This window comes from Schistocerca serialis, chromosome 7 (genome assembly GCF_023864345.2).
Source record: "Schistocerca serialis cubense isolate TAMUIC-IGC-003099 chromosome 7, iqSchSeri2.2, whole genome shotgun sequence".
Classification (NCBI taxonomy): domain Eukaryota; kingdom Metazoa; phylum Arthropoda; class Insecta; order Orthoptera; family Acrididae; genus Schistocerca; species Schistocerca serialis.
In genome coordinates, this window is record NC_064644.1 from 498,087,796 (window position 1) to 498,102,632 (window position 14,837).

The following is a 14,837-nucleotide window of genomic DNA, read 5'->3' on the forward strand; positions in this document are numbered from 1 at the left end:
GTATTCACCTGACCAAAAGTCTTGTTCCTCCAGCCACCGAACTTCACTAATTCCCACTATATCTAACTTTAACCTATCCATTTCCCTTTTTAAATTTTCTAACCTACCTGCCCGATTAAGGGATCTGACATTCCACGCTCCGATCCGTAGAATGCCAGTTTTCTTTCTCCTGATAACGACGTCCTCTTGAGTAGTCCCCGCCCGGAGATCCGAATGGGGGACTATTTTACCTCCGGAATATTTTACCCAAGAGGACGCCATCATCATTTAATCATACAGTAAAGCTGCATGTCCTCGGGAGAAATTACGGCTGTAGTTTCCCCTTGCTTTCAGCCGTTCGCAGTACCAGCACAGCAAGGCCGTTTTGGTTAATGTTAGAAGGCCAGATCAGTCAATCATCCAGACTGTTGCCCCTGCAACTACTGAAAAGGCTGCTGCCCCTCTTCAGGAACCACATGTTTGTCTGGCCTCTCAACAGATCAAGTTTAATATGCTGAAATATTAACGGAACAATGATAAATGTCCAAATATAAACTGATTTATTTCTTTTTATTTAAGTTCTCCTTATGCTGAAATTTTAACGGAACAATGATCAATGTTAAAATAAATGTCCAAATATAAACAGATTTATTTCTTTTTATTTAAATTCTCCTTATATATACATATATATATCACCGGTTGTCGTAAGATGACTATTACAAGATTATAATTAATGTTAGTCTATTTGGAAATTTGGTAAGCTAGACTGGATACCTGGTGAAACAGTTGCTCAATAATGCAAGGTTAACTTCCCCAGATAGCTCACAGCTTTTAAGCCCGCTTTAATTGTATTGAATATGAGCACCGCTTTCAGAACAACTTAATGCATCAACATTACAATACAACACCTTAAAGTTTTGATGAACACCAGTTACAGTAATTACTGAATGTGTCATGATATAAAACTGGAAAGAAAGTAAGGTTATTTTTTATTAGCTATCAAACATCTTAGTAATAACTGCAAATCAGTACGATGAAACGTAAGTCCAAAGTAATATGTCGGTCAGAGATAACATTTATTATGAAAGAGAGATGTAAACGCGGCGAAAAAGAAATTCAGTGTGTCTACAATGCTCGATCATGGATAAGTTAGTCGCTTGCTAGCTTGCTTGCTATCAAGTCGAGAGAGAGCACCGTTTGTCACAGTACGGAACGCTACGAGATTGTTTCTTTTCAAAAAAACAAGTAATATTGTGTGATAAAGATGCGCGGACTTTGTTCTCAGTTACTCCGACTTGAGACTGGGCGGCTGGTCCCGGCGGAGGTTCGAGTCCTCCCTCGGGCATGGGTGTGTATCTGTCCTTAAGATAATTTAGGTTAAATAGTGTGTAAACTTAGGGACTGATGACCTTAGCAGTTAAGTCCCATAAGATTTCACACACATTTGAACAATTTTGAACTCTGACTTGAGAACTTGAGCTGAAGTGATATTCTGATAAACGACCAGTTAATGAACTTTAATTATTGGAGATATTATTGTTGGCCTCAACCTTCATCAAAGTGAAAAGTTACAACGAGGAATGGACATAGTATCGAAGACTGCAATACCTGATTAGCCTGGAGCAGGAAACATTAATACGACCACACGAAGATAATACAAATTGTCGTAATTGTCACGATCACCGAACTGAAAAGAATTGTAATTGATCTGATCCATCGGTTTGCGTTGGTGTGATGATTATATACTAATTGCAAAGAAGGAACAATAAAATTGCTTGCCAGTATTGGAAATCTCGCGTGTTGGCTCCATCATTAATTGAACTGTGTGATAGTTGATAATCAAAATTAATTAACTGTGAACATTTTAATTGAAAGGGTGACTTGATAAACATTGAGCATTGGAAGGAGTGTTTTGCCGAAATAATATCACGACGTACGGAAGCAAGATCGCATTGTAGATTATCTCTGGATTTGCGTCGTGCCGTAGTGAACAATTCTTTCAAATTCAAATGGCTCCGAGCACTATGGGACTAAACATCTGTGGTCATCAGTCCCCTAGAACTTAGAACTACTTAAACATAACTAACCTAAGGACCTAAGGACATCACACACATCCATGCCCGAGGCAGGATTCGAACCTGCGACCGTAGCAGTCGCGCGGTTCCGGACTGAGCGCCTAGAACCGCGAGACCACCGCGGCCGGCTGAACAATTCTGCCTAGCAACGTAACAACAACTACTGATACTGAACCGCATATGAATTTTTCCTCGCTTCAGTGGTGTGAAACGACGCCGGTGATGAATGATTCACTCAATACTGCAATAACTAACTAACCGGGCACAGCAAATCATAATAAAACCATAACAGACAATTAAAATCAGCAGTTCGCATCACTGAGAAGACCGTGCGGACTCCAAACGGACTTTCATACATTACGCGAGCAACAATTTTTTTTGAGATGTTCAGGTGCTGTTCCACGTTATCCGACGGGGACAACCATCACTGCGCGTCGCGTCTCCATTCCACCGACCGAGCTGTAGCAGTAGCGGCTCAACGTCAACAGCGACAACAAAAGGGGAGAGGGAACGTCACATCATTCTGGCGCCTACAACGAGTTCCTCGACGACGCCAGCTGCCATCTCATCTCGCAGACGACGCAGAGCCTGACTACGCTAGCCGACAAATTATCGAGCAGGCGACGTAGTATTCGACGACGACATTTAAATAGCGTTTGTCCACAGAACAGGATTCAACGACGCCGGGTGACACATTGTCCGACGCTTCACACAAATAACGAGAGCAGAGACAACGTGTGGAGCTGACGCCTCTACAGCTGCAGCGCGGGGGTTGACACTTCACGGCTTCGAGAGATCGACAGGGAGACGCAGTGCATCGGAGAACTGATCGAGACAACAAAAGGGGAGAGGGGACGTCACATAACGCAACCTACAAGTGCAGCCTGTAGTTATAAGAATTCTCCAAACAATTCTCCAAAGCCTTAGCTGGCTTTTCTTTGCCGGTGGTACGTTGAAACTGCAAGAAGTGTATTATTAACGAACATTTGGGAAGGAACTCTAATGAAATTGTAAGCTGTTGTTATTGATTCTACTAATGATTTAGTACAGAGGTCGCCAGATGCCAGAGCACCAGTGATTAATACGAAAGTAAAGGTTGATGTTAAGCTGTCTGTTTTAAAAGATTTGTTCCACGCAATTTTCATGAGAAGCAATGTCCCTCGCGTTGATGGCCTTGTGTAATAATCTATATTCAATTGATACGGGGTTAACTATTTACCGAAATGATACCCAGAGGTATTTGATTACGACTTTAAATTGATCAGAAGATTCCTGAGCTTCACACAATGCTAAAGTCAGTCAAGTCCTGCCGCTGCAACGTGCATACTCACCTATTTGACTGTTGCCTTGAAAGTCGAGCGAAGACCAAGTGCTCCCCTTCGATCTCAGGAACAGGAACCCGCTGTTCTCCGCCGCTCTCCGAGTCAGACTCTTCTCTCGATAACCCTCCGGAATAGAATGCTCTCTGGCCCGCTTTCTGAAACCGAATGTTCTCAGTACTCTTTCGTTCCGCTAACGTCGGCGTCTGAACAAAAATAATTCTGCTAAAAGCCCGCATCAGTCAACGAGAGCTTGTGCCTACTTGCTTCACCTGTCGAAAGAGCGAAAATTTTCCATATAGCTCCCTTCCTCTCGTCTTACGAGTCTCAGAAAGATCCACGCCACATATTAGCAACCAATGAGAGCTCTAGTCTTTGCGTTAGCCCATGACGCACGAGCAAATGCTCGTTTCTCCTTCTACCATTATGTGTATTTTTCGAAAGTGTCATAACTCTTCCTACACTTTTGCCGCCAGTTCTTCTGTTGGGTGGCCTAACTTCCTACCCCATCAGCGGGCTGTTAACCTTCGACTGGTGCCAGGATGTCACCCGCGCACGTAAGCGGGGATTAGTTTCTAACCTGTCATATCTGACTTCAAGGGGTGTGTCTGTACCGTTAATAAGTGTCCATCTCGGTGACTACTGGCGAGAACGTGCCATGACGAACCCCTTACGGACTGTGAAATGACCGGCCTTGACCGCGTCTCTTTTGAATGCTTTATGCGAAGGTGCTGCATTGTCTCAGCCATACAAAGAGGGCGTCCTGTGTAAGAGGCATACGACCCGCGAGTGAAACTCAATCGTACCAACATCACCGCATACGAACAAAAAATTATTATTTCTGTAAGATCTGTTAGGAGGAGTATCAACCTGTTCATCAAAATTCTATTAAAACGAGCTAATTCCGATGGTGAATGCAATTGTTTCTGCTCTGTTCACAACAAAATTACTGGTGGAAACCAAACATAAATGCACGATCTATCTCGGTAGTGACTAGTGGCGCACACGCCATCACGTTCCGATCTTTCCTTTATTTAATACCTCTTTGTCGTGTGTTGCCAGATTGGACTTTTACGTTAGTAGGATGAGGATGGAAGTGAGGAGTGCGGACCCAGATTATCAAAAATGTTCAAATGTGTGTGAAATCTTATGGGACTTAACTGCTAAGATCATCAGTCCCTAAACTTACACACTACTTAACTTAAATTGTCCTAAGGACAAACACACGCACCCATGCCCGGAGGAGGACTCGAACCTCCGCCGGGATCAGCCGCAGGGCCCATGACTGCAGCGCCCTAGACCGCTCGGCTAATCCCGCGCAGCCCAGATTATCATTTAACAAACATATAAATCCAAAAAAACCAATAGTTGGTTGTACTCACAAACATCTAGCAAGTGGCAAACGCCAATAAGCCTTACAACAGTTTAGAAAAGCAAGAAGATTTGTGAGGTTATTGACTTTATCTCTCTCAATACATAACAACAACATACAGCAAATTCCCACTGGTCCTCTGATAACCTGTCGTAAGGCAGATACGTCCCAGTGATAGTGCAAGAATTAAGCACGCTGATATATGTGCCCGCCAATGTTGCTTTTCGACTAATAATCCAACTAGCAGCTCTCTCTCTCTGTGTGTGTGTGTGTGTGTGTGTGTGTGTGTGTGTGTGTGTGTGTGTGTTTGTGTGTGTATGTGTGTGTGTGACACACACACACACACACACACACTGAGAGGGAGAGAGAGAGAGAGAGAGAGAGAGAGAGAGAAAGAGAGGGGGGGAGGGGGCGGGAGGGGAGGTGGCGGGAGGGGAGGGGGCGGGGGAGAGAGAGTGCACGCATGTGTTTCTAAAATGTATGAACTGTCATTGTTGACTTTGGTTAAATGGTTAAGTGCCAGACACTAAATGCATTGATCTCATGTTCGATTCCAGGTCTCTCCTAGGATTTTTGTCTGACACTTATCTCACTTATCACTTTTTTCACCCCTGTCAAGGGTGTGAAAAAATGTCGAGGCTCGTAGTCCACGTTAAACTGTAGGTCCTTCTCTATCTGGCTGGGTAAGTCAGTTGAGAGGTCGGAGAAAGAGAACTGCATATCACCTTCATCACGAGCACTGTGGTGTCCAAAACAGCATTGATTACTGCTTTACTGTTAAGCTAACTGACACTGATCGAACGTTTCTGCCGTAGTTTCAGTTGGTGGTGCGTGAGACATCTGGATGTGTACTGTGCAGGGTGACAGCAGTGTCGCCGTGTTGTGCACAGTTGTATGGCGACTTTTAGCAGCGCCGAGAGCGGCCCTAGTTGCTGCCGCAGTGTAGCTCCTGCTGTGTTTACGAGCGCGTGTGACCGGCCCCGGCACGGCGTCTTGTTTCAGGTCACGTGCGGGAGTTCACTTGCGGCCGGCTCTACTACCGCACGTTCTTCCTGGACGCCAAGAGGGACGCGCTCTACGTGGGGGCCATGTGAGTGTCGCCAGCGGCGCCGCGCCGCGCTGCTCCTGCCGCCGCTGCTAACGGCCGCATGCGTGCACACACACACATACACACACACACAACTTGTTTCACAAGCCAGCCAAATGAATACTGAGCAGCCGAAACTTGTATCTTCGCCACAGCGCTGGCTCATGCCAACGTACACAAAGTCTGTTACTAGGCTTCTGTCAAGCGTTGCATTTTCTATAATACATCTGTTTGAATGACAACTTTCCTACGCAGCTGTCATATAACTAGTATTTTTACCCCTTACCTTGGGCGTACACAGGACTAAGAAACTCTTTCGTACTTTTTCGCGTTATCTCACAATGTACTATTCGCCAAATACTCTTGGTGTCTACACGGAGGTGACAAAAGCAATAGGATAGTGATATCCATATATGTACAGCTGCCAGTAGTGTTGCGTACAGAAGGCAGTGCATTGGCGGAGCTGTCAGGGGGCACCCGTCAAAAGATTTCCGACGTGTTAATGGCCACACGACGCGAATTAACAGATATCGAACGCTGTAGATGGATGGCAGCGTGCACAAGGGAGTCATCATCTTCAAATCTTGTTCCACGAAGAGAGTCTTTCAGTCTCCCAAAGAGATGATTGTCACATGGAGCCAGGTCAGGACTGTAAGGCGGGTGTTTCAGTGTTGTCCCTCCGAGTTTTTCAATCGCTTCCGTGGTTGTTTGACTGACATATGGCCGTGTATTGTCGTGCAACAGCAAAACATCCTGCCTTTGCCGATGTGGTCGAACACGACTCAGTCGAGCTTGAAGTTTCTTCAGTGTCGTCACATATGCATCAGAATTTATGGTGGTTCCGCTTGGCATGATGTCCACAAGCAAGAGTCCTTCGGAATCGAAAAACACCGTAGCCATAACTTTTCCAGCAGAAGGCGTAGTTTTGAATTTTTCCTTCTTCTTGGGTGAATTTGCATGATGCCACTCAATTGACTGCCTCTTCGTCTCTGGTGAAAAATGACGGGGCCATGTTTCATCACCTGTCACAATTCTTCCAAGAAATTCATCTCCACCATTCTCGTACTGTTCCAAAAGTTCGCTGCATACCTTTTTTCTTGTTTCTTTGTGACCCACTGTCAACATCCTGGGAACCCACCTGGCACAAACCTTTTTTAACGCCAACGCTTTCACTATTCTGCAAACACTTCCTTCTCCTATCCCAACGTAGCGTGCCAACTCGTTCACTGTGATGATTCTGTCAGCAGTCACCAATTCGTTAACTCTCTGCACATTGTCTGGTGTGTGTGCAGTACGAGGCCTGCTGCTGCGAGGACTATACTCAATATTGCCGTGCCCGCTTTCATCACGTAACTTGCTTTCCCACCGATTAACTGTACTGCGATCGACAGCAGCATCTCCATAGAGCTTTTTCAAGCTCTTGTGGATGTTTCCCAATGTCTCATTTTCACAGCACAGAAATTCTATGACAGCACGTTCCTTCTGACGAACGTCAAATGTAGCAGCCATCTTGAAGACATGCTGTGACGGCGCCACTCGCGGAAACAGGTTGAACTAAGTTTGAAAGCAAGCGGGAAGGATGTATCTACACACTGTAAAACTTTCACACATGCTGAATGAAAACTGTATTTTTGCAAAAATAGTGTGCATTTATTTTGGAGTGACCCTCCTATTTGCCATGTTTTGGTTTTCCAAAGAAACAACTCAATGGCAGTTTTCTGTTTGGAAGGCATCTCTGCCGGCCGCGGTGGCCGTGCGGTTCTAGGCGCTCCAGTCCGGAGGCGCGCTGGTGCTACGGTCGCAGGTTCGAATCCTGCCTCGGGCATGGATGTGTGTGATGTCCTTAGGTTAGTTCGGTTTAAGTAGTTCTAAGTTCTAGGGGACTGATGGCCACAGCAGTTGAGTCCCATAGTGCTCAGAGCCATTTTGAAGGCATCTCTTTACAGACGCCATTTTGAAGGCTACGTATAGCGCCGCGACATATCGGATCTTTATGAAACTACGGAGGCTGAAGCGTATTCCACAATTCCCTACAACAAATTCCTCATTCTTTCAACCGAAATAGACAGACAAAAAAAACTGTTGCTTTGCCTATTGGAAGTCCCTCATATGTTCCGCTCCCAGGAGACTGGTATTGTTGTGTGGCGCCCTCTCCGTGTATGCATCTATATCGTATCATCTGGCGGACGAAACATTTTTCAAGCATGATCATTGGTGATACTGTAAACATTTCGAACACATAAAGAAATTTTACATTTTCATTCCTACAGAATTAAAAGTAGTTTATCTTACCAGACTTTTTCCTCTCTCTATGCCCTATTTTCCGTGTTTCGACAACAGTTGGCTTTTCCTCATGCTTCTGTCAGCAGTTCGTAGTCTTGTGGTTAGCGTTGCTGACTTTCAGTCACGGGGTTCCGGGTAGGATTCCGTCCGAGTATGGAATTTTCTTCGCCCGGAACTTGTGTGTGTGTGATTTGGTGTGTGTGTGTGTGTGTGTGTGTGTGTGTGTTGCACTCATCATGATTTCGCCACCATCGACGAGCAAGTCGCCGATAAGATACTCGCATCGGGTCACCAAACTCCTCTAAAGGGGACTTCCGGCCAGGAATATCACACGCACATTTCACATTCTTTTATTCTTTTCCTCTTGTTTCTAGCAGAAGCTTTTAATGGAAGGTAAAACTGTACAGTCAGCTTTTGTGAAGTTTTTCGCCCCTAAAGTAAAGTTGTTGAAAGTGACACGCTTTTGCGTGTGTTTGAAGTTAATGTGTGAAATTTTCTAGTCCTGTGTAAGGAGCATGGTGCACCCCATTTGCATGCCCTGTTAAGGTGCGCGCAATCAGTTGAAAATCATGATACCGCAAGAATAAACACTATAATCTAAATAAAACGGTCTTACTGAAAATAGACACACTATTTTTATCAAAGACTGAAGTCCTCGTTAAATCACAGTAAGTCTGAATCGAATCAAATAGCAACCACAAGCTGAACATGATTGTGTACCAATCGCAAAGGAATTCCCGCTGCAGTGCTACCACTGTGAAAGTCATACCTAACAAATCAAGCCCTAAATTGAAGTAACGTGATTTACCTGTATGCAATAATGATCAGCGAAACATAGCTCCTCCGTAAGCCTGCTCTGCGACTCGCAGACTCTTCTTGCATCATAAATTATCGTAGTAGGTGGAATGTGAAAAATGTATCTATTTATTTAAAATAAATACATAATATAATAAAAGGATCTTGAGAGATTGTGAAATTGCGAACTTACTAGAGGCAAACGAGAAGCGTAGAATATCACAAAGGTCTGTCACCAACCGTTTCGAATAATTCCAACATATGTTGCCAGAAACTAAGGACAATGGTGAAATGATAATTACATCAAGACCCTACGCTGCCGACAGGCGTTGATATACATCAACGGGGACAGTTGAAAATGTGTGCCCTGTCCGGGACTCGAACCCAGGATTTCATGTTTACATGGTAGACGCTCTATCCATTTATTTATTTATTTATTTTTTTAAGGATCCGCCGCAGGAGCAAGACGACGGGAGGGCAGTGGTCGACATCCGAAGCCTGGCCATTATCCCGCCGCCACGCCCAAGCAGCATGTTCGAGGAGCGAAGGACCAGGACGAGGATGTTGAGGGTTGATCTATGTTGTCTTATTTATTTATTTCTTTAATTTTTATAACTTTTTTTTCATTACAAAAAGGATCCTACAACTACCGTAATCGAGCGTCCGAGTCGTCTTCTCGTCTGTTGGGAGGGGTTCCCCCCTATTCCGTCCGTAGAGGATCAATATGCTCGAGGATTCTGAGGATTCTTCTTCATTTTCAGCGTCTCATACCCGGAACGCCCCAGAGAGTAGGAGGATCTGCAAATAATGAACCTAAATAATTTGCGAAACGGGTTCTGTACTTCGGTTGGCGGCTGAAAGCTGCATGTGTCGTCATCAATAGGGACCAAAAGTCGAGTGTGCCTTTGGGAGCGTCGCAAAATATGTTGTAAAGGACCATGCCTTTTAGCCAGTTAACGGCGTTCGTCCTGATTGATGGAAAGTATACGCCGTCGGGGCGCAATATATCATCAGGGGAGATAGACTCCGGCAATCGCCGCAAGAGTAATGCCAGCATGCGCTGCGTCAGTAGCCAGCACTCGCTGGTCGAGGTACACGTCAGACGGTGTGCATCCGAGTCAGCGACTGAGCATGTCGGACACAAGGGGTCGTCTGTCAGATGAATGGAATATAGCCTCTGACGAGTAGCGAACTTCCCATTCACAACCACGTACCACAGTGAACGCACCGTCGTAGGTAGAAAAGGCGTGTGTACCGCTCGCCACACCGTGTTCCAGGCAACTTCAGGATGTCTGTGGGCGACCGTATTTACAGGTTGCTGCTGTTGGTAGAGGCGAGAATAGTCTTTCGTGCCGGGCATCCGTGTTGTCGGAAGTTCTGACCGTAAGTAGCTGAAATCAATCAAGAACTCTCTGATGTGGGCGAGTGCCGGGGAAATGTGTCCTACGGAAACCGGGGGATGCAGAGAGTGTGGTGCCACTTCCGCTATCAGGGTGCCCGTCAGAGTGGCGTGGGCAGAGGTCCACGTGCGACGCATAGTGTTGAGATAAAGCGATCGCGCACGGTTATATACATGAATATGCCCGTTGCGGCAGTGTCAGGGTGGCGAATGGGACTTTAACAACAAGGCCGGTGCTAACGAAATGTCCATATGCTGCTTGAAATCTGTTGGCCATCGTAGCCGTCAAGGGAAGGACATGCGCAAAATAGTTCAGTTTGGAGACAAGATAGGTGTTGACATAACGTGTTCTGAGGAGCATATCCAAGCGCCGTAATTGTCCTGCAGCAGAGCACGTGTCTGGTGTAGAAGCCGACGGTACCCTGCCGCCGCCGTGAGGCGAACATTGCTATAGAATTGCACTCCTAAACATTTGAGTACGGGCACCTTGTCAAAGGGCACCGCCGTTGTGTGGCAAAGCCCCCCTCCGACATCCATGTATTTTGTCTTCTTCACGTTGATGACGCTCCCAGAGACCGCCCCGTACTGGCGTAGCCACTACAGCGCCATATGCATTTCATCCTTTGATCTGGCCCGGAACACCACGTAATCGGCGAATGCACCACAGCGAAAGGTCACGTCCCGCATGGAAATGCCTGTTAATCGCTGCCGTAGACCATGTAAAGCTGGTTTAAGCGCTGCCGCAAATAATATACCCGACAGGGGGCACCCTTGTCGCACTGACCGTCCAACAACAATGTGACCAGACTGATAACCGTTGACCATCATGCGGGAGCGCGCTGCGTGGACCAGTCGAAGGACTACCTGTGCAGACTCGGGAGAGAGGCCCATGTGTTGCAAAACTGCGCGTAAGAAGCCGTGGTCGACGCGGTTGAATGCGTGGTCAAAATCTACGGCGACAAGGGCGCCTCGTATTTTGCAGGCCGTCGTCAAAGCAATTACGTCGCGGTATGCTCCTAACGTCGTATGAATGTTGCTGACACCACCTAAACATGTCTGATCGGTGTGGATGGCTTTCCCGATTGCGGTGTGGAGACGTTCGCGGAGGTTGCGGGCGAAGATCTTGTAGTCGTTGTTGAGGAGTGTGAGTGGGCGAAAGTCCTGCCACCTACAACCACCATTCGGCTTCGGTACTGGGATCAAGATCCCGTCTGTGAGTTCTATGGGGACAGTGAAATCAGGGCGGATCAGATCTTGAAACATTTGGAACCACTTGTCGCCCATAAGGTCGTAAAAATTGCGGTAGAATTCCAGGGGTAAACCGTCCTGTCCAGGCAACTTGTTCGGTGCTCCACGTGCTAAGGCCGATGTCAGCTCGTCGGATGTAATGAGCAACAGCAGACTATCATCGGGTGCCACGTCCCTAGGGTCGGGAAAATCGTGCAGCATCTCGTCATAGTCACGTACGTTTCGCGGATCTTCCATGTACAAGGTCCCATATTGTTGGGCGAACGTGTGCGCTATATCCGTTTGCGTCACTGCGCGGCCGCCCTCCTCCGTGTTTACCGCCGTTATGAGCTGACGTTTACGGTGGCGTCTGTCGCGCACAATGTGATAGACGGATGCCGTTTCGTTGGGGATACAGTCTTGCACCCGCCCACGGATGCGGACACCTTCTAGCTGCTCTGCCGTGATGCGAAGTAGACGAGCTTTGATACGTTGTACGGACATCTGACGTTCGGGAGACGGCGGTTGCGTCGCCAACTCACGTAACGCTGTATAATAAAATTCCGATGTTGTCCTTTGCCAGTTCGATCTGTCACGCCCGTAGGCCATCAGGGTGTTTCGGAGTGCAGGTTTGACACTTCCTAGCCACCACAGCAACGTGGAAACATACATGGGCAGGCGCCGGATACATCGACGCCACGTGTCAGTAACTGCTCGCCGACACGCTTCCTCGCGAAGGAGGGAGACGTTCAGCGTCCACGGGCCTCTGCTGCGCGTTGTGAGTTGTCGTGGTAAGGTGATAGAGCAGATATACGCGAGATGATCAGTGAAGGCCGTCGACCAGAGTTCTGCATCACGGGTTGCTGTGCGGAGTGCTCGCGAGACGTATATCCGGTCCAGACGACTGGCAGAATGGCTGGTAAAGTCCGTATATCTACGCTGGTTCCCATGATGTAAGAGCCACGTGTCGTGGAGCGCGAGGTCACGTATGAATGCTTGTAGAGCGGGACATGGGACGTAATGCGGTATCTGGTCCTCGGACCGCAGAACACTGTTAAAATCGCCGCCCACTACGTAATGGTCCATATTTCCTTGCAAGAGTGGGGCTACCTCATCCGAATGGGAGACATGCCTGTCACCACGGTGCGAATTACCGGAGGGAGCGAAGACGTTAATGAGGCGGACTGCGCCAAGTGTGAGTGCGATGCCTCGCCCGTTCGGCAAGTACGTCACGTCCGTCGCGTCTATCCCATCTCGGAGAAGGATGGCCGTTCCTCCTGCGCCATCACCTACGGGTAGGCTGTACGTGGTGTAGCCATATAGGTCTAAACGCAGCTCGGGACGGACCTCCTGGAGAAGGGATATGTCCAAGTCTACCGCTCTGGTCGTGTAAGATGTGGGTCTTGACAGTGGAGTGGACACCATTGACATTGCCTGTTTCCACACGTTATGCCTGATATCAAGTGGCGGAGGTAGTGTGCTGGTGCAAGCCCACAGTGATCTCACACACCACACAGCCATCCAGCCGCATGCTGTGCATTACTGTGCCGTATGATCCTCTGACTGGCAGAGCCCTCCGGCCTCAATGGCAGCCATGGGCTCTGGTGGCGATATCGATGTTTGCTGTGCATCATCGGCCTCCATATCGTCTGCCCAATCACCAAGAGAGGATTGTGATGTCAGTGGTGGCTGGTCGCCTTCACAGGAGCCCACATGTTGGGAGTCGACGCAATGCGCCTCGTTTTCTGGGCCACCGGATGTAGAAGAGTGTTCATTGTCTTCAGGTGCCTTCTGGTGAATGAGGCCACTGGAGTCCGTTGTAACTGTGGACGAGTCAACGAAGTCTATGTCTTTCGCTGGCTTCACATACCTGTCCCGTTCTTCAACTGACAATCGCCTCTTCTTGTGTCGCTTGGGTGATTTTTGATTGTGGGTCCGAGATTCGACATCCGCTGGAGGGCGGGGCTCGACACGGTCTCGGTCACCAGGAATCCCTGAGTCTGATCCCGACACTGACGGTGGCTGGGTGCCCACGACGCTGCGGTGGGCAGAGGCTGTAGGAACGTCTGCACCGTTTGGCTGCGGTGTCGTCTTAACAATTGCTCGGCAGCCGCCAACGAAAACATACGATGGAACGTTCTTCTTAAGTTCTATGCGCACTTGTCGTACCCCGTTAAGGACAGGGTACGTTTCGAATGTGTTCCATTTCTCCTCTGTGTGTCTCAGAACTGTGCCGTATGGCCGCAGCGCATCAACGACTAGGTTGGCAGGAACTTGGAACGGTAGTTCAAAGATGCGCACGGTACGCACCCCCAGACCAGCATGGTCAACTCCTACCACGCTCACATTACCGTCTGCGTGACAGAAGCGAAAGCCGTTTGCAGATCGTTGGAGTTGTCTGTCGCAGGCCGCTTCGTCAATCAGTTTGAGGTATACTGTGCTGGATGCAATAGACAAATGAATGCCTATCAGTTCTTGTGGTTCTATGTGCATGATGTCTCGTAGAAACAGTTCAATTTCATGGGCCTTCGGTCTCGTGTACGACGCGTTGAACGTTAGTTTGATTGTAGCTTGTCGATATGAGAACGCCATGGCGGGTTGTTACCATCTTCATATAAGTACAATGGTTGTCCAACGAACATTATTATCACTTACCCTATCGAAAGCTGTTCTGATGTCATGCCAAGTGACCAAGCTCATAAAAAACATAACTGAAGACGGATATTAGACAACAGGAACACTTCCTTGACCCAAGCTCAAAAATATTCGTGCTTCGAAAATATCGATCATGGAAGAAGCAAAGATTTGCCTACTAAGTACACATTGGTTTGCTAAAGTCGGAGATATGTCCTATCTTTTATTGCTGGGCAGATATTACAGTGACGAGACGTTGTAAACATGTAGCCACCCATTAAAGCAGCGAAAAACCGAATGCAGCCGAGAAACCCGCAAGTAGAAGTAGAAATTATGAAGGCATGCTGAAATGCAATGCCTCCGAATTTTTCATTCTGTTCTCAGTATCGGCTGAGGCCGTGCATGTCATGTATATTTCTCGGTCGACTTTTCCACTTCGCTGTCGCAAGTTTCTACCCTCTGCGCTACAGGGCGCTGAATTGTAGCATGTAACATGGCGGTGTGTAACATCACTTTGTCAGTGCGTGGGGAGCGACGTGCTGTAATCAAGTTTCTTAAAGCAAGAATTCAGAGAATACGTCCACACATGGAGAATCCCCTCCTTCAGCATGACAATGCCGGTTCACAGTAACGCTGCGACATCTGCAACAGTCCCACACCTTGGATT

General features: G+C 47.5%; 1 protein-coding gene across 1 annotated transcript in view; it reads left to right on the forward strand.

Annotated features, from left to right (window-relative positions):
* The window catches only part of LOC126412318 (semaphorin-2A-like), a 786,039-nt gene that overhangs the window by 478,408 nt on the left and 292,794 nt on the right, over positions 1-14,837 (forward strand). Inside the window, exon 2 of the mRNA XM_050081839.1 lies at positions 5,748-5,835. Coding sequence (XP_049937796.1) covers positions 5,748-5,835 — 88 coding nt within the window. The remainder of the gene's footprint in view (positions 1-5,747; positions 5,836-14,837) is intronic.